The sequence below is a fragment of the Ochotona princeps genome, chromosome 33 (genome assembly GCF_030435755.1).
Source record: "Ochotona princeps isolate mOchPri1 chromosome 33, mOchPri1.hap1, whole genome shotgun sequence".
NCBI classification, from domain to species: domain Eukaryota; kingdom Metazoa; phylum Chordata; class Mammalia; order Lagomorpha; family Ochotonidae; genus Ochotona; species Ochotona princeps.
In genome coordinates, this window is record NC_080864.1 from 6,071,093 (window position 1) to 6,088,711 (window position 17,619).

General features: G+C 68.7%; 4 protein-coding genes across 4 annotated transcripts; 1 reads left to right on the plus strand and 3 right to left on the minus strand.

Annotated features, from left to right (window-relative positions):
* The first annotated feature begins 355 nt into the window (after window positions 1-355).
* CTXN1 (cortexin 1) lies at window positions 356-845 on the plus strand. The gene has a single exon (XM_004595715.2). The coding sequence runs from the start codon at window positions 371-373 to the stop codon at window positions 617-619; it is 249 nt and encodes an 82-aa protein (XP_004595772.1). The 5' UTR covers window positions 356-370; the 3' UTR covers window positions 620-845.
* A 1,387-nt stretch (window positions 846-2,232) lies between these two features.
* Window positions 2,233-4,702, minus strand: SNAPC2 (small nuclear RNA activating complex polypeptide 2). The gene is made up of 5 exons (XM_058657662.1): window positions 4,515-4,702; window positions 3,697-3,813; window positions 3,557-3,625; window positions 2,639-3,215; window positions 2,233-2,543 (listed from the first exon to the last, which is right to left on the minus strand). Exons 1-5 carry the CDS (start codon window positions 4,695-4,697, stop codon window positions 2,254-2,256), a joined length of 1,236 nt encoding a protein of 411 aa, XP_058513645.1. The 5' UTR covers window positions 4,698-4,702; the 3' UTR covers window positions 2,233-2,253.
* Window positions 4,703-4,832: 130 nt separating this feature from the next.
* On the minus strand, window positions 4,833-7,716 carry TGFBR3L (transforming growth factor beta receptor 3 like). The gene is made up of 7 exons (XM_058657664.1): window positions 7,651-7,716; window positions 7,248-7,496; window positions 6,674-6,988; window positions 6,258-6,390; window positions 5,928-6,137; window positions 5,711-5,791; window positions 4,833-5,077 (listed from the first exon to the last, which is right to left on the minus strand). The coding sequence occupies exons 1-7, from the start codon at window positions 7,714-7,716 to the stop codon at window positions 4,833-4,835; spliced, it is 1,299 nt and encodes a 432-aa protein (XP_058513647.1).
* A 2,193-nt stretch (window positions 7,717-9,909) lies between these two features.
* Window positions 9,910-17,012, minus strand: MAP2K7 (mitogen-activated protein kinase kinase 7). Its single transcript, XM_058658126.1, has 11 exons — window positions 16,744-17,012; window positions 12,351-12,492; window positions 12,197-12,263; window positions 11,992-12,105; window positions 11,794-11,913; window positions 11,361-11,468; window positions 11,096-11,275; window positions 10,911-10,991; window positions 10,626-10,768; window positions 10,257-10,302; window positions 9,910-10,159 (listed from the first exon to the last, which is right to left on the minus strand). The coding sequence occupies exons 1-11, from the start codon at window positions 16,865-16,867 to the stop codon at window positions 10,025-10,027; spliced, it is 1,260 nt and encodes a 419-aa protein (XP_058514109.1). The 5' UTR covers window positions 16,868-17,012; the 3' UTR covers window positions 9,910-10,024.
* Window positions 17,013-17,619: the final 607 nt, after the last annotated feature.

Consider the following 17,619-nt stretch of genomic DNA (forward strand, 5'->3'; position numbering starts at 1 on the left):
GGGGGGTGATGGTGGCGCGGGCGGCGTGGGAGGGCACAGCCTCATCCCTGCGCCCTCCTCCCGCAGGGGACCCTCATCCCTGCGCCCTCCTCCCTCAGGGGCCCTCATCCCTGCGCCCTCCTCCCGCAGGGGCCCTCATCTCTGCGCCCTCCTCCCGCAGGGGCCCTCATCCCTGCGCCCTCCTCCCGCAGGGGGCCTCATCCCTGCGCCCTCCTCCCGCAGGGGGCCTCATCCCTGCGCCCTCCTCCCGCAGGGGCCCTCATCCCTGCGCCCTCCTCCCGCAGGGGCCCTCATCCCTGCGCCCTCCTCCCGCAGGGGGCCTCATCCCTGCGCCCTCCTCCCGCAGGGGGCGCGCGCGGCGATGTGAGCCATGAGCGCGGCGTGGACGCTGTCGCCCGAGCCGCTGCCGCCGTCGACGGGGCCCCCGGTGGGCGCAGGCCTGGACGCCGAGCAGCGCACCGTGTTCGCCTTCGTGCTCTGCCTGCTCGTGGTGCTGGTGCTGTTGATGGTGCGCTGCGTGCGCATCCTGCTCGACCCCTACAGCCGCATGCCCGCCTCGTCCTGGACCGACCACAAGGAGGCCCTGGAGCGCGGGCAGTTCGACTACGCGCTGGTGTGAGGACAGGGTGGGGGGTGCGGCGCCCCAGGGCTGCCCCGGGGAGGGACTGGGCTGGGAACCCCCACCCAGCACCCTGAGACGGCGGGAAGCGGGGAGAGGGGCCCTCTCCTATCTCCCCTTCTGGCCTGGCTGGAGCCACCCCCACTCGCCACCCCACCTGTGCCTTTCTTGAGGCTGTCCCTGCCCCCTGCCCCAAAGTCACCCACCTGGCTGACCTTGAAGGCTGGGTAGGCAGAAGGTCCCCCCCTCCCTGCCACGCGCCCACTCCCCTCCCCAGCGTGGGAGCAACTCTGCTCTTGCCCCTCCGTGGGGGTCACAGGTGTCATGTCCGCCCCTGGAGGTGGGGGCTCCCTGGTCCCCTGCACCCCTGTTGCGGTCCATGTAACCCCCGGTTCCTGCCCCGTGACGTGAGCACGGACGGGTTCCAGCCCTGCCGGACAGGCTCGCTGGACCCCCGCGCGCGCGGTGTGGCCGCTGCACACTCCCCCAAGATGCCCCACCAGCGTGGGTCCCGCTGCCCCGGCCCCCCTCCCCGCCACACCCCCACGCCTCTCTGAGCGATGGCGGTGATGATAATAAAAGCTGTGACTGAGCGCTTACTGCATGCACGCACTGAGTTGGCACCTCCTGTTGGTGGCGTGTTGAGAAGGAACCGCGTCCCCCTTGGCAAGTCCGTTTTGTGGGTCCGGGGGACTCCCTGCTGCCACGTGCCAGGAGTCCCAGTGGGGATTGGAGGGGCCCCGACATACACAGGTGGGCAGAGGCTTGTAAACTCCTGAATCCCCGGCCACCCCAAGCTCTGGGCATAAAAATTTACATCCCCTGCCTCCCCGGGGTGGGTTCTCTCCCTGGCTCCTGGGAATTCGGGGTGCCCCGAGCCAGCCCTGGAGGTGGCCTCCTCCCCTGCCTCGAGCCTTGGAAGCAGCACTGTGACTGTGGAGCAGTGTGCTGGCTGGCTCTGCTCCAGGGCCCGCCCGCCTGCCCGCAGGCCCGTGGGATGTGTGGTGGGCCCCCCCGCGCCCGCTCTTGGGGGGCTGTGTGCAGTGTGGGGAGAAGTGCGCGATGTCTATAAAAGGCACGGGCTCTGCCAACTGCGAACCTACCGCCACCGCTCAGCGGGCGCCTGGGAGAACGCCTGGCTCCCCCCCCACCCGCCCCTAAAGCTGCCAGCTCCCAGGGGGGGCTCACTCCCCTGCCTGCAGCCCCCAAACACACACACACAGGCCAGCTCACCCAACCTACCCCACCCATGACTCCCTGACCCTGCTGCTTCCCCGCCCCCACCCATCACCACAGGACACTACTGGTCGGCTCGCAGGTGTCCTGACCCCCGACACGCTTGTCGCACTGGCCCCTGGCTCAGCTCCCCTCCCCTGAGCCACACCTCTCACCAAGGTGACCCCGGACAGGGCTGGGACCTCCGCACCCCATCCAGGCTCCCCTAGCCCCAAGCTCTCCCACTCCGGGAATCCAAGAAGCAGCAAGGCTGATGGATAAGTTTATTCGAGACATAGGGAGGGGGCTGGCAAGGGCTGGGGCCCAGCGCCCCCTTGGGCACCTTGCCTAACTGTGGCTCCTCCCTCACGTCCTCCACGGGGAGCCCCAAGCCCACCCAGCTGCTCGGGTGTTACCCCTCACCCTGTGGGGCTGGCCGCCCTGCCCAGCAGCTCCAAGGGCACTGCAAATGGGTTGAGGGGACAGATGCCAGCCGTCTCCCAGGGGGACCTCGGAGCGCTGGGCCCAGCCTCTGCGGGGGCTCGGGGGCTGCCCGGGGCCCCGGGGCTCCCCTCGGCGGCGGCGGGGCTGGGCTCAGGCGCCGTCAGGTGATCATACATCTGGGTCATGTGCTCGGCCAGCGCGGCGCAGGGCAGGTGCGGCAGCTCCTCGGGCAGGGCCATGAGCAAGTTCAGGAGCACGGCCGACTCTGGCCCGGGCACACAGGTGGGAGGCGTGAGGGCAGGGGTCTGCTCTGTGCACCCCAGCACACCCCTCTGCCTTCCCCTCCCGGCCCCGGCTTACCGGTAGGGGACAGCTCCGGGCCCTGGCTGCCGCGGGAGGACGAGGCCAGGTACTTGTAGATCTTCTCAAAATCCACCGTGAAGTCTCCTCCAGCCAGGGGGGGACCCGCAGGGGATTTGGAAAGTGCCTCTGGGGCGGGGCCAGGCGCCTCTGGGGGTGGGCCAGGTGCATCAGGGGTGGGGCCAGATGCATTGGGGGCGGGGCCAGAAGCCTCTGGGGGCGGGCCAGGTGCATCAGGGGTGGGGCCAGATGCATCAGGGGCGGGGCCAGGCACATCGGGGGTGGGGCCAGGTGCATCGGGGGCAGGGCCAGGCACATCAGGGGAGGGGCTAGGAGCCTCTAGGGGCGGGTCAGGTGCATCGGGGGCGGGGCCAGGAGCCTCTGGGGGTGGGTCAGGCACCTTGGGTGTGGGATTGGCTCCTTCAGGAGTGGGGCCAGTCACTTTGGGGGCGCAGCCGGGAGCCCCAGGGGTGGGGCCAGGGACACTCAACAGCAATGGCTTCCCACGGGCCTGCGTGGGTTTAGGGGGCTTGGAGTGCAGGAGGTTGGCGGGTTCCGTGGTGGCGATGGTGAGTGCCTGGCGGGCGGAAGCGGGGGGCGTCCTCTCATTTTGCATGCAACCCGGACCCCGCATCTGCCACACTCTGCAACTTGGTGGGGAGGAGGAAAGGGGCGCATCTCCGCGCCCTGGGCCTCCCCCTGCCCCGAGTCACCCCTGCACCGGGCTGCCCCTGCCCCCCTACCTCCTTGCCCCCCAGCGCCCCTGCCCCCCACTCCCCCTACGCGCCCCCAGCCCCCCGGCACCGGGCTGCCCCTGCCCCCCTGTCCACCAGGCCCCTGCCCCCCAGCCCCCTGTGCGCCCCCAGCCCCCCAGGCCCCAAGGTCCCCTGCCCCCCAGCCCCCCTGCGTGGGCAGTACCTGGCAGAAGGCTGTGGTGAGCGCTCCCTCCAAGGGGCCTGTGATCTTCTCCGTGAGATCCAGCCACACCTGCGGCGGCGGGACGGGGGTGAGCCTCCCTTCCCCGGGTCCTCCCGCACCCCGGGGACCCCCCGCCTCACCTCGATGGGCGCCGGGGTCTGCGCCTCGCACCGAGGCCCCCGCGGGGCAGCCCGACGCGCCCTCTGCGCGGCCTCCCGGAGCGCGCCTGCCTTGAGCCTCCGGACGAAGTCCTGGATCTGGGCAGAGGAGGGCAGGCTGAGGGCAGAGGAAGGCAGAGGAGGGCAGAGGAGGGCAGGGTGAGGAGGGCAGAGGAGGGCAGGGTGAGGAGGGCAGAGGAGGGCAGAGGAGGGCAGAGGAGGGCAGGGTGAGGAGGGCAGAGGAGGGCAGAGGAGGGCAGGCCGAGGGCAGAGGAGGGCAGGCTGGCCGCGGGCCTCCCGGAGGCTGGCCCCCAGGGTCACTGGCCTCCCCCCGACCCAAGACCCCCAGATGGGAACTAGTGACGGAGTACTGCATCCCCCCCCCCCCACGTCTTGCTGCACACCTGTCACCGCACAGGTGAACGCGCCAGCCCCGCCCTGTTTACATGCGCGGCCACGCCCCTCACGGCAGCCTCGGTGACCACGCCCCGGCCCCGCCCACACCACGGCCACGCCTCCTGCTTAAGCCAGCCAAGCTAACCCGCCCCAACACCGCGGAAGCCACGCCCCTGCCGTCAAGGCCACGCCCCAAGCAGCGCACAACCCCAGAGCGCGCACGCCCCGCCCCCACAGCGCGTAGGTCCCACCCGGCCTCTCACGCCGGCCTCGCTGGCCCCGCCCCACGCCGCGCAGGCCCCGCCCCCGCGCCGCGCAGGCCCCGCCCCCGCGCCGCGCAGGCCCCGCCCCCGCGCCGCGCAGGCCCCGCCCCCGCGCCGCGCAGGCCCCGCCCCGCCTCTCACGTCGGCCTCGCTGCGACTCGGCAGCTCGCGGGCCAGCTCGGCAGCGTCGGGCTCCGGCTGTCCCCGCCGCGCCTGCAGCAGCTGCAGCAGCTGCCGTTTCTCGTGCGGGCTCCAGGCCTGCGGCCCCGTCGCCTCCTCCACGTAGCGCGCCGGGGTCGCGCGTCGCCGCGGCGGCGGCTTCATGCCGGTCGGCGGTGCCTGCGCGCTCGGGGGCGGGGCTACGGCGGGCGCCTGCGCGCTCGGGGCCGCGGGGGCGGGGCTACGGCGGGCGCCTGCGCGCTCGGGGCCGCGGGGGCGGGGCTACGGCGGCCGCCTCGGTCAGGACAGCTCAGCTCGGAGGCGGAAGCGGACGGGCAGCAGGGGACGCGAGGGCCGGCCGTCCGGGCACGGGCAAGGGCGAGCCTGGCTGGGGGCGTGGAAGCGGCCCGAGAACCTGCGGGCCTTCCCGCCAGCCTCAGTTTCCCCGTCTGTCACCTCAGCTCCAGGGCTTGACCCCAGCAGGGCGCGCCCAGCAGGCGATGGCCCCAAGTGCCTGGGCACCATGCCGCCCGCGTGGGAGAGACCTGGATGGGGTGGGGGCAGGAGGCCGAGGCAGGGGGCACGGGTTTCCCCGACACGATCATGGCCACCTGACGCAGCCTCCCAGTGCAGATCGTTCCTGGCTGGGCCCTCGCAGCCCAGGGCCACATCCCGTGCACTCGACGGACGCAGCCCATCAGTCCACAAGTTTATTTGGGGCACAGGTGGGAGCGCAGAGGAAGAGCAGGAGGGGAGAAACGTGGGAGTCTTGGGGGTCTCCTCGGGTCCAGGGTCTAGAGCGGCAGGCTCATGTTCCGGCACGCCTAGTTCCTGTGCTGGGGGGCTGGTGGCGAATGTCCGGATCCTGCTAGGGGCGCGTTTGGGCAAGGGAAAGCGGGGGTGCACAGCGTAGGTCGCCATCCTCCACCCCCGCCCTGCACACTACGGGCCTCCTCCGTGAGTCCACAGGCAGGGATGAACGCAGGAACAGGGGTTCCAAACCCCAAATGCTCCTATCCGAGGGTTTGGGGACCCTGCTCCCCAGCCCAGCACCCACGGGGCCGTTGCCTGGTGTCCAAGGTGTCTGCCTGCGGTTGGTCTCGGTGTGGGTGCGTAAGGCGCCGAGCGCTTCGAAGGGTCCCAATACCTCCCTCCCCGCTAACCTCTCCGTTTCTTACCGGCCTCACTGGGGCCTCCGGGGCAGCAGGGCAGCGGGGCGCCGGGCGAGGCTCTCGGGGACGGGCCCAGGGGCGCAGGTGCTGGGAGAGCGGAGCGCCCGGGAGTCAGCGCCCTCCCCTCCCCGGAGGCTGCGGGCGTGGTGGACCGAGGCTAGTGCGCATGCAAGGAGGTCCGCTTTCCCGGTTGGAGGGAGACCCCTGGAGCGTCAAGCCGAGCTTAGACTGGGAGACCCCCTCCCCGGAGCAGGGCAGAGCTGGATACCTGTGTGCGCGCACACGAGGCTAAGGCCTGCGGCCAGCGCCGCACCCAGGACGAAGGCGGTCAGCACCAGGGCCACCACCGGCGCGGGCTCCAGGGCTGCGGGGGTTGGCACGGGCGGCTTCGGCGGCCGCATGGCCCTGCCCGGGATGCTCTTGGGTGGTCCTACTGGGGATGGAGCACCAGGCTGAGATCTGGCTCAGGACCCCGATGTACCCCCCACCCCCGCTACACACACACACACAGACCCCACCCCACAGCCTCAGGGACCCCTATGCGCTCTCTCACTGGGAGGCGGCCGCGGCACGGTGACCACGATGGGCTGTGTCAGCGTGTGCACGTGAGGACCCTCGGCGCCCAGGCTCTCGCCACCTCGGCCGCTGCTGCCCCCGCCGGAGCACGCCTCATCCTGAGGCAGGCACTGGCAAAGGGAAGCGCAGGGGGACATCAAGGCTCCCGCGATCCTGGCATTTGGCTCCTGAAGGACTCCCCTGTGGCCCAGAGGCTATCTCGGGGCATCTGTAAATGTGCCCACCTCCCCCAGAGCTGTGTCCACAGGGGAACGCTGTGTCTCCCTAAGGAGCCCTTGCCCCGGGGTCCCCTCAGTCTAAGATCCCCAATCCCCGAATGCTTGCTTTGGTCTCAGGACCGCATTCGTGGCGTGGGGACCGCCACTATTGCAGGATCTGCGTTCATTCGCTCACCTGCAAAGGTGGCAGGGGCGTCTGAGGTGCAGGTGCCCGGCGGCCTTCCCGGAGGCGGCGACAGCGGCTCAGCTGGCAGTGCAGGAACTGCACCGATGCGTTGAAGACTGGGCGCAGGCGGAAACTGAAGCGTACGGGGAGCGTGGCAGCAGGGTGCAGCGGTGACAGCGGGGGCTGGAAGGCTACCGAGCTGTCGGCAGGGCAGCCCCCGCGCAGCAACACCAGGGCTGGCCCCAGGGTGGGCCGCGAGGACGGTGTCACGGAGCAGCGGTGCAGGGCCAGGCCCCAGCGAGGTGAGGGACGGGCCAGGGCCGCCTGGGAGGGATAAGCCACCATCCCACCAGGGGCCACCGCCTCCTCCTGCCCCCCAGCCCCCAGGACGGGCCAGGGCCAGGGCTGCCTGGGAAGGATAAGCCACCATCCCACCAGGGGCCACCGCTTCCTCCTGCCCCCCACCCCCCAGGACGGGCCAGGGCCAGGACCGCCTGGGAGGGACACAGCCACCATCCCACCAGGGGCCCAGGCCACTGCCTCCTCCTGCCCCCCAAGCCCCAGGGTCTCTGGCTGTCCGCACCTGCACGAAGACGCGGCTGTCAGCGGGGACCTCCAGCGGTCTCCCTCGGCGCGGGAAGACGTCCTCAGTTTCAGACAGCTCCAAACTGAACAGGGGTCTACGCAACCAGGGCCCCGGTGCCAACGCGGGGAAAGGGGGCGCTGGCCAGGGTCGGGGGAGTGAAAGAGCTGCTCCTTGTGCCCCCAGGAAAGCAGCCCAGCTCCCTTGCCCCTCCCTTTTCTGCCTCCCCCACCTCCTGGCCAGCTCCTTCTGGAAAGCGATGTGGTGGGGGGGCTGGATTTAACCAGGTGACAGCCTGGTCCAGCGGCCACCCTCCTGGGCACAGTGCCTATCATGCCGGGGAGGGTAAATCCTAGACCTGCCCCTGGAGGTTGGGTGATGGAGATGGGATGTTGCCCTTTACCCAGGCAGTCCCCTTTCTATAGGGAGGCAGGTGGTCACCCGTGGTGACAGGGAAGACAAAGGCCATGGGGGGGAGGGGGCAGCAGATGCTCAGAGATGGTGTGGGATACCCCGGCTGTGACCTGCTAAGGAGGCGCCCAGCTGGGCAGGCACCCCTTCACTCCTCCAAGGGCAAGAGGTGGGAGAGTTGGGGTGGATGGGCCGGCTCCCGCCATCCGTACGTACCCAGTGGCCTGCTAGCCGAGGGGCCAGCCCCGGGCAGGAGGCCCAGCAGCAGCAGCACAGGACCAAGCATGCTGCCAACCAGCGGAGGTCGCGGTTCCCAGGGGTGGCAGCAGGGCAAGCAGCCCCGGCCTTGGCTGTGTGGCCACCCAGGGTGGGCGGGGAGCGGGGGTGGCGGACCAAGGAAGAAAAGAGACATCGTAGCTGGCGCCCAAGGCCTTGTGGGATTAAAGGTTCCTGCCACAGGCAGTGATGAGAAGGCCAGAGCTTCCTGGGATCTGGGCGTGGAGGGGGAACAGCTGCCAGCCCCTAGCACTGCCCCAGCATCCCCGGGCTGGGGGTGGGGGGGGCGCACCAGGCTGGTCCCCCTGGCTTAACCCTCTCCAGGGCTCCCTGCCAGAACCCCTGCCCTCCCCCGTGGTTACGAGACACACACACACACCACACTCCTTGGAGGAAAAAGGAGGGGTTTTATTCCGAAGCGTCTACAGAGTTACAAACGAGGGCGTTTCATTTTTTTTTAAAAAGGGACGGACAACACTGGCAGTCTGAGGGGGACGGGGCGTTCTTGAAGCCGGGGTGGGCCGGGGCCATGCACGCCCCAGCCCCCACCCCGCCCACCCCGTCCGCCCTGGGCCTCGTCCAGAGCGGTGGCTGGTGACAGCAGCGGACAGGCGGGAAGGTGGGAGAGCGTCCCCCTGGGCTCCCCGCCCGACACTGAAGGGAGAAGGGTGGACACACACACACACACACACACACGCAACGGAGAGTCAAAGTTTAAATAAAAGTCAAACCGGGAGGTCCAGCCCAGGCGCCCCCAGCTCCCAGCCCAGGCCCAAGGGTGGGCAGCGCCGGGACCTCCGGGGCCCCCCGCCACAAGGAGCCGAGTGGGGGAGGGGGAGGGCGGTGTGACAGCTACTACGGGGAATACATGCAGCATATCACGGGTATAGTCACCGGGGGGATGGGGGGCAGTGGCTGCCATGGGCTCCGGGAGGCCTCCTGACCCCCGCCAGCCCTGGCGAGGCGCCTCGCTTTGGTGCAGTTCGGATTTTTGTCTGTGGTTCCACGGGGTTGCCTTGTTCCTGGCTGTTTCGCCAGCCCGCCTGGTCTGTGGCCATCGCCAACCGAAAGGAGCACACCGCCCGGGTCCTGTCCTGCTCCGGCCATCGCCACTGCTGCCGCCACCCCCACGGCCAGCGGACTCCCAGGGACCGGCCCTTGGGGTGGGCCAAGGGGCGTGGGCGCACACCTGTCACACTTCCGCGAACCCCCCACATCCACTCCGTGGGCCCTCCGTTCCTGACTCCAAGGCAGCGCCCTGCCATGCCCCCATCACAGCCGCACCTGCACCCATGTTCCCTGAAGGCCTCCCTGGGTGGCTGCAGCACCCCTGGGCTCCCCGTGCCCACCCCCCCTGAGCTCCACTTGGCCTGGCTGTAACCGTGCCTTAACCCCGGGGGTGGGGGGGAGCCAGGCCTGAGGACGAGCCGTGGCTGCTCTGCCAGCCCCCACCCCCATGCCCGCAGCTTTCTTTCACAAGCAGCTAAACCTGACTTTGGTAAAAACTTGGGAAGGGACTCACAAACCCCATGCCAAGCGCTCCTCCTTCCCTCTCCCAAGCGCCCCCACCAAGTACAATAAAATACAATAAACTCCAAAAAAAGGACCCCCTGAGATCAAACAGAGAGAGAGAGAGAGAGGGAGAGGGAGAGAGAGGGAGAGAAAAAAGGGGCAGAGGAGGGGAAGAGAAGCCAGCTGGGGTGGCCACAGCCTGTCACACCCACAGTGCGTCCTGGGCCACGACAGAGGCAGGGGCGGGGGGGGGGCAGGGAGGGGGGAGGGGAGGGGGTGCCTCGCCCTGTGACAGGGGGTGCGGGGCGCAAGGCTCTTGCCACCCCGGCCCGGAGGTTCCGACTGTATAAATAGCGAGTCCGCACGCGGCCTGCTCTCTTCCCTTCACAGTGTCTGCTGGGGCCGCGCGGCCAGCCGAGCCCAGGCCGGGTGGGCGGGCAGGCAGGTGGGCGCCCTCTCCGGGCTGTCCTCAGCCTCGGCGGCTGTCCAGGGTCCCCCCAGGTCTGCCCAGGCAGGCAGCTGGGCGGGGCGGGGGGCCGGTGGCGAGGGGCAGGGGAGGGCTGGCCGCTGCCACACGGCTACCTGAAGAAGGGCAGGTGGGGTTGGCTCTGCGCTCCGCTGCTCCGCGGCGACTCGGTTTTGGCCATGACGTCCTTAAACCACGAGGCCACGTCCACCTCCAGGGTCTCGTAGCGCTTGATGAAGCTGTGTTCCTGTGGGCCCGAAGGGTGTGGCTTAGGACCAGGGGGTGCTCCTCCAAGACTTGGGGGAGGGGTGGGCGGCTTCCCTCTGGGGTGCCGGGGTACTCACAAGTAGTTTGTTATACTTTGGTCTCTTCCTGTGGTCTTTAGTAAGGCTGCAGAAGGCAGGGGACAGACAGCAGAGAGCCGGGAAGAGTCAGGCTGCTGCCGGGGTTGGGGTACGGCGACCTGCGGCAGCTCCTAGCCTTCTCCAGCCTCTGATGGTTGGGGGAACCCAGCCAGGCCAGCCAAGCGCCCCTACAGTCACCCGGGCCCAGCAGGGTGAGCAGGTCCCATTCCCAGGGCCACACCTTGTGGGCAGCCCCGCTGGTACACAGCATTCCAGAGATCACCTTGCTAAGTATCCCATGGGTGCTGGGTGTCCTGCCCAACCTCCCCCTGACCCCCCACGGCCCCCCAGAGGTAGCACAGTCCTCACCAATCTTTCACAAATGACTGGAAGTCCCCCGAGAAACCCATGTGGCCTGGCAGGAGCGGGGGTTCCTCCTGCAAGACCTTGGTGAGGACCTCGAAGTCTGTCTTGCAGTTTTTGTAGGGAAACTGCCCCGTGGCCAGCTCCACCTGCAGGGAGGAGGAGGAGACGAGGAGCGGGGAGGGCTGGGTGGGCGATGCAGAAGCGGGCGGTGCCCCACTGGCCCTGCCCAGGGACCCTCGGCGCCCCCCAGGAGGCCTGGCCCTGGGCACACAGGCAGGCCGCACTCACCAAGGAGATGCCCAGGCTCCACACATCCGCCCGGATATCATAGTCAGGTTTGGTGGGGTCCGGGGGGTCGATGCGCTCGGGCTGCAGGAAGGGAGGAGGCAGGTGTACCCCAGCGGGGGCAGGGGGCGGCAGCTGGCCTCCCAAGGCCCCTCTGCCCGTCGCAGCCCCCCCCCCCCCAAACTCACGGCCATGTAGGCGGCGCAGCCAGCGCTGCGCGTCTTGGCCTTGGAGTCGACCAGGCGGCCGCTGATGCCGAAGTCGCACAGCTTGATCTGGCCCCGCTCGTCCAGCAGGATGTTGGAGGGCTTCACGTCACGGTGGATGACTCCGTGTTTCTCCTTCAGGTAGTACAACGCCTTCACGATCTGCAGGACGGCCACGCTGACCCCGGGACCTGGTGGCCACCGGCCACCCCGCGCCCCGGTCCCCGGGCCCGGCTGGGCCGCTCACCGCCACCGTCATCTTGCCCAGGATCCGCTCGGGCATGGGTCCCTGCATCCGCTTCTTGAGCTTCTCGGCGCAGGTGCCCATGAGCTCCATGGCGATGAAGACGTCTGTCTGCGGGGGACACGGCGCGGGCAGGGGCAGCGTCTCAGGCACCAGGGTGGGGCCAGCAGGGCTCACAGGGGCGGAGCTGGGGGGTGGGGGCGTGGCTGGGGCGTGGGGGCGGAACCAGGCGGGCTCACAGGGGCGGGGCTGGGGTGTGGGGGCGGAGCTAGGGTGTGGGGGCGGAGCCAGACGGGCCCACAGGGGCGGAGCCAGGCGGGCTCACAGGGGCGGGGCTGGGGTGTGGGGGCAGAGCCGTGGGGGCGGGGCCGGCAGGCTCACAGGGGCGGGGCTGGGCGTGGGGGCGGAGCCGGCAGGCCCACAGGGCGGGGCTTACGTTGGTGATGAAGGTGCCGAAGCATTGCACTATGTAGGGACAGTCGTGGCTTTTGAGCACCACGTCCAGATCCATCAGGATGCGCTTGTTTTCCTCCTTGTTGCCTGAGCGCCGCATTTGCTGCGGAGAGCGGGGGGCGCCTCAGCCGGGGCTGCAGCAGGGGTGCGGGGGGGGGGGCAAGGAGGGGTGCCGCCTCACCTTGACGGCGAGGACATGGCCCGTCTTGCGGAAGCGCATCTTCCACACCTGGCCGCAGGTGCCGCTGCCCATCTCGCCCAGGTTGTCCAGGTCACCGATCTCTGCCTGGTAACGCTGGCCAGGAGAGCGAGGGCTGCAGCGTCCCCAGGGCCTGCCCCCGCTGCCCGCCCTCCCCCGGGGTGCAGAACATGGGGCTGGGGGGTACCTGGCCCCCGATGGTCAGGTAGCCAGTCTGCTTCATGATCTCCTGCAGCTTCTGGTCGATCTCGATGCTGGGGGGAGGGGGACACGGACAGTGCCAGCGGAGGGTCCCCACACTCGTCCCACGCCCCCCGCCCGGCTCCCCGCCCCCTGCTCACCTCTCCATGCTGCGGGGCGTGAAGAGGGTGGGCGGGAGGCCGAGCATGTGGCGGGGCCGGGCGGGGGGCGTGGGGTGCTGCGGGGAGCTCTCGGACGACGGCGAGCGGCTGCCCCCATCGTTGGCCAGCGGCAGCTGCAGGGCTGGGGGGGTGAGAACCAGGGGCGCGCCCGGCGTGAGGTGTGGCCCCGTGCAGGGGGAGGAGGTAGGAATTCTCTCAACCTCCCTTCCCAGCCCTGGGATCCCTTGGCCAGGCCCGTCCAGCGCCCTGTCTGCAGGCCTGGGGAGCCGAGGACTCCCTCCCCACCCTGGACCCAGAAGAGAGGGGGCTGGAAGGGGAGGGATGTCCCTGGAGACTTGAGGATTCGTCCCCAAGCCCAGGCTGAGTGATGAGGGGGGCTGGTGGAGCGTCCCGGGCACTTGGCACCCTCATCTGCCACACCCACACTGTGAGCCCGAGGTCGGGGTGAGGCCAGGGGGCGCTTGGGCTGGGGCGGGGGGACGGGAGGAGACAGTAGGCACAGGACCCAGTATCTGGGCTGTCTGCCTTGCCTGACTCACAGGCAAACAGAACCAGGGCCGCTTAGGACTGGTAGGGCAGAGGGGACCCCAAGCAACGCCTGTGCCTGCGCCCTGAGGCTGGCAGGAGGCAGGGAGAGGCACAGGCCAGGCAGGGGGAGGCATGGGCCAGGCAGGGGGTGGGCTCTTTCCAGCAGCCGGCATGCGGACAGCTTGGACATACTACAGGCAGGGAGGTAGGCAGCGGGCAGGCAGCGGGAACCCCAGGATGGGCAGGCAGTGTTAGGGGGCGGGTGGGGGCAGGAAACGGACAAAGACAGACAAGGAGCCAAGACCGGGCCAGGACAGAGGGCAGAGACCTGAAGAGCTTGGGGTCCCCTGGAAGCCGGAAGGCTCACTCCTCACTCACCCTCCCAATGGGTGCTGGCTCCCACCCTGCCCCCCCAGGGCTGCCAGAACTGCTCACTGACCAACAGGTGTGCAGCGGAGGTGCCAGCAGCCAGGTTCCCACGCACTGGCCTGCAACCCTGAGTGTGGCCAGCACCCCGGCAGGTGCACGCCCCTCACCTCCCCCAGCCTGGGCCTGGCAGGGACACAGGAAAAGGCTCCAGGGCACCTTTCCTTCCCAGCCCTTCCCAGGTCCCGAGGGGCCCCAACGCCTGCACCTGAGCCCTTTTCTACACTAGGGACCCTAGGGGTGGACATCCTGGGCCCTTCCGAGTGTACAGGCCCACACTGGGAGCCCACAGCCTGGGCTGCGACTGGGGGGGCCTAAGTGACAGGGGGCGGGGGCAGTGTGTGTTGTAGGGAGCGTGTCACACAGAGGCCCTGCGGAGATCTGGAATGATAACGGCCTCATGGGGCGCGGGGAGGGAGGCTGGTGAGGGGACACGGAGGAGGGCAGAGACGTGGAATGAATGGATGAGAATGGGAGCAGGAGGCCATGGAGGGGTACAGAGCTGTTGACACAGGCACGGAGAGGCAGGCTGCCTGCCCGGTGAGCACATGCGCGTGGGTACACACACACGGTGCACACTGCCCCCAGCCACACGGCACACACTCCCACACACGGTGCACACTGCCCCGGCCACACGTGCAAGCACACACACACACACACACACACACACACACACGTATGCATGCTGCACACGACCCCGGGCCCCACGGCCTACACTCCCACACATGTGCGGGCACCTGCACACACACGCAAGCGCCTGTGGCCGACCGGGACTTGAGCAAGGCTGTTTAAAGTTTCCTCTGGGACTCACTCCACACTGACACAGGCTCCTCTTGTACAGTCTCTCCCCTACTACTAGGACCTTCTGGCCCACCGGCACGCGCTCCCTGCCCACCAGGGGGGAGTCCCTGCGTGCAGCCACGTGCCCATCTGATCGTGGGGCTGCTCAGACGGATCAAGCCTGCTGGGCCTGTGTTTTTTCTTGCACACACACACGCATGCATGGATACCCACACATAATGCGCACGCGCGCGCGCACACACACACACACACACACACACACACTTGTTCGCCTGTCGGCAGGCCACGGACTTCCACACAGTAAGGCAGCCCGTGTCCTTCCCTAGGGAGTCCAACCCGAGCCCAGGAAGGGTGTGTGGGGAAGAACCGCCTGCCGCCCGTGTGGTGTGAGAGCGAGAGGAGGGGTGGGCGGGACGGACACTCACACACACACACACACACAAACACGCGCACGCACACAGCATGGCGGGGCGAGGGGGCATTCTGCAGCCTGGCAGTGGTTAGGTCTCAATGGTGCAGGTGTCCAAGCAGACGATGACGTAAAGGTTGGTACCTGCTCGTTGGGATGGGGCAGGAGCGGGACTTAGAGTGACCACAATAACTGGATGGGGGGAAAAGGAAGAAAAAAAAAAAAAAAAAAACAACAGCACGATCAATCACAACAGAAAACGCCCGATCCGGCCAACAGAATAGAAACCAAATCGCCACGAGGGGGGAGGAGGAGGAGAGGGAGGAGTGGGGACGACGGTGGGGGCTGGGGGTAGCAGTGGGGTGGTCTGGGGAGGTAGGCGCAAGGTACCAGAAACTGCAAAGATGGGAGGAGGAACAGACAGAGATGGGAGGGCGGGCGGAATGATATGGAAACAGACACACACCTGCAGGGGGCTCCTGGGACCTGCCCACCACGCTGCCACCGGGCACGGCCACCCCGCCCCCTGAGCAACCCGGTTGTCTCCCCTGGGTTGGGGCTCCCAAGAGCCAGCGACTCGGGCTGCACTATGGGGTCCTTTCCCCCTGCCCCTAAGGCGAGCCTACAGGTAAGATCTATCCCAAGGGAGGAGGACTGGGTGGGTGGGACCCGGGACCCTCCAGAGGGCCCCAAGTTCCAAATGGGCATGTTGGCTACAGGAGCTGGGCCCAGTAGACAGAGTCACGCTGCCTTAGGGTGGCACCCTGGCAGGTGGATATGGAAGGGGTACAAGCACTGACAAACCCACGAGGGAGCCGGACCTGACACCCCAAGGTCCAAGGGACCGGACCCACGAGGGAGCCGGACCTGACACCCCAAGGTCCAAGCGACCGGACACACGAGGGAGCCAGACCTGATATCCCAAGGTCCAAGGGACCGGACCCACGAGGGAGCCGGACCTGACACCCCAAGGTCCAAGGGACTGGACCCACGAGGGAGCCGGACCCCGGACCCACGAGGGAGCCGGACCTGACATCCCAAGGTCCAAGGGACCGGACCCACGAGGGAGCCGGACCTGACACCCCAAGGTCCAAGAGACAGGACCCACGAGGGAGCCGAACCTGACACCCCAAGGTCCAAGGGACCGGACCCACGAGGGAGCCGGACTTGACATCCCAAGGTCCAAGGGACCGGACCCACGAGGGAGCCAGACCTGACACCCCAAGGTCCAAAAGACAGGACCCACGAGGGAGCCGGACCTGACACCCCAAGGTCCAAGGGACCGGACCCACGAGGGAGCCGGACCTGACACCCCAAGGTCCAAGGGACTGGACCCACGAGGGAGCCGGACCCCGGACCCACGAGGGAGCCGGACCTGACGCCCCAAGGTCCAAGGGACCGGACCCACGAGGGAGCCGGACCTGACGCCCCAAGGTCCAAGGGACCGGACCCATGAGGGAGCCGGACCTGACGCCCCAAGGTCCAAGGGACCGGACCCACGAGGGAGCCGGACCTCACACCCCAAGGTCCAAGGAACTGGACCCACGAGGCAGCCGGACCTGACACCCCAAGGTCCAAGGAACTGGACCAACGAGGCAGCCGGACCTGACACCCCAAGGTCCAAGAGACAGGACCCACGAGGGAGCCGGACCTGACACCCCAAGGGGCATGAAACAGGCTAGCTACCTGGGTTTGAAGGGGCTGGTGTATGAAGATGGGCAGTGGGGGGGGCTTGCCGAGTGAGCCCCAGGGAGGTGGCTGTCCTAAGAGCAGGAGGGGAGGCCCCCACGACATGATCAAAGATCTTTAGGATGCGACACCCGGGAGTGTGTGTGTGTGTGTGTGCAGGGGGGTGCATCGCCTGTGCAGGGGGTACATCGCCCCAACCCAGTCGTCAGCGACCCGCTCGCTGCTCCCCGCATGACAAGCTGCTGTCCAGCCAGGGATGGGGCGGAGGTTGCAAAGATGGGGGTTCTGACACTCAGTGCCATACAAGGGCTGGGATGTCGGGGTGCTCGCAGGGACCCGTCACCCGGCTCTCCCGTCTCTCCACCCCCCACCGCGAGCCGACCGACAGCAGGACGAGGAGGAGCAGCAGGAGGAGGAGGAGGAGGAGGAGGAGGAGCTGGGGCGCCCCGGAAGCGGGGGCGGGGCCTGCAGACGGGGTCCCCGCCCCGCGCGCCCCCTCCCCCACGCCGCCGTGCTCACTGGGCCTGGGCCGCTGGGGGCTGATATCCAGGTTGAGATCGATCCTCCGCCGGGCCTCGCGGTTCTCTTGCTTCAGCTTGGCTTCCAGGCGGGACAGCTTCTGCTCCAGGGAGGACGCCGCCATCTTCCCCGCCGCGCACCGCCCGGCCGCCCGTCAGTCCGCCAGACAAACACCGCACTGCGCCTGCGCCCGGATGACCCCGCCGAGCCGCCGTCTCGCCCCCGCAGGGCGCATGCCCGCGGCGCGCACCCGCCCTGGCCACGCGGGAGACGCTCCGCGCCTGCGCGCTGCGGCTCGGCCCGGAGGATCGCGCCACCTAGAGGTCGCAGCTGGAAACGGGCGACGCCGCCTTTCTCCCGACCTCCCCCAACAGCCGTGCTGCGCATGCGCCCACTCCGCCGTCCTCCTCTCCCCTCCCAGGAGGCGGGGACGGCGACGCGCATGCGTCCTGGGCGTGCGCGGCAGGGGAGGCGCGGCGGGATGCCTGTCGCGCATGCGCACGGCAGGTGCCTCGGCTGCAGGTCACCCGTGGTCAGTCCTCCAGCGTTTTTGGTCTTGCCGATTGGGTCTTGATCAGCCGCGTCCTCTCAGAACTTCATTCCCTTCGATGAGGGCCGAGGACCGAAGCGTGTGTGTGTGTGTGTGTGTGTGTGTGTGTGTGGAGGGGCGTGCCTAGGGGTGCTGCTGCTGCTTGGTCTCTGACCTGCACCTCCTTGCACAGGACCCAGGGCCTGGTTTGCTGCCCTCACCGTTTCCCGCCCCGGTGGGGAGGCTAGCCCAGCTAGTTTCTGGACGTGGGCAGGCTGGGATTGGGACTGGCCACGGGAGGCCCTGGGCAGGTGCCCCAACAGGAGGGCAGCGTGGCTGCTCTGGAA

Bases quoted from the DNA above. Each gene is read 5' to 3' on its own strand.
- MAP2K7 (XM_058658126.1), bottom strand. From the start codon at position 16,867: ATGGCGGCGTCCTCCCTGGAGCAGAAGCTGTCCCGCCTGGAAGCCAAG. The intron at 10,992-11,095 runs GTGAGTTTGGGG...CCCTTCCTGCAG, and splicing joins GCTGCGCCGCCTACATGGCC to CCCGAGCGCATCGACCCCCC. The intron at 10,769-10,910 runs GTGAGTGCGGCC...TCCTCCCTGCAG, and splicing joins GGAGCCTGGGCATCTCCTTG to GTGGAGCTGGCCACGGGGCA.
- CTXN1 (XM_004595715.2), top strand. From the start codon at position 371: ATGAGCGCGGCGTGGACGCTGTCGCCCGAGCCGCTGCCGCCGTCGACG.
- SNAPC2 (XM_058657662.1), bottom strand. From the start codon at position 4,697: ATGAAGCCGCCGCCGCGGCGACGCGCGACCCCGGCGCGCTACGTGGAG. The intron at 3,216-3,556 runs GTACTGCCCACG...TCCGCCCGCCAG, and splicing joins TCACCACAGCCTTCTGCCAG to GCACTCACCATCGCCACCAC. The intron at 2,544-2,638 runs GTAAGCCGGGGC...TGCCCGGGCCAG, and splicing joins CCCGGAGCTGTCCCCTACCG to AGTCGGCCGTGCTCCTGAAC.
- TGFBR3L (XM_058657664.1), bottom strand. From the start codon at position 7,716: ATGGCCTTTGTCTTCCCTGTCACCACGGGTGACCACCTGCCTCCCTAT. The intron at 7,497-7,650 runs GTAAAGGGCAAC...ATCGCTTTCCAG, and splicing joins ATAGAAAGGGGACTGCCTGG to AAGGAGCTGGCCAGGAGGTG. The intron at 6,989-7,247 runs GTGCGGACAGCC...TATCCCTCCCAG, and splicing joins ACAGCCGCGTCTTCGTGCAG to GCGGCCCTGGCCCGTCCCTC.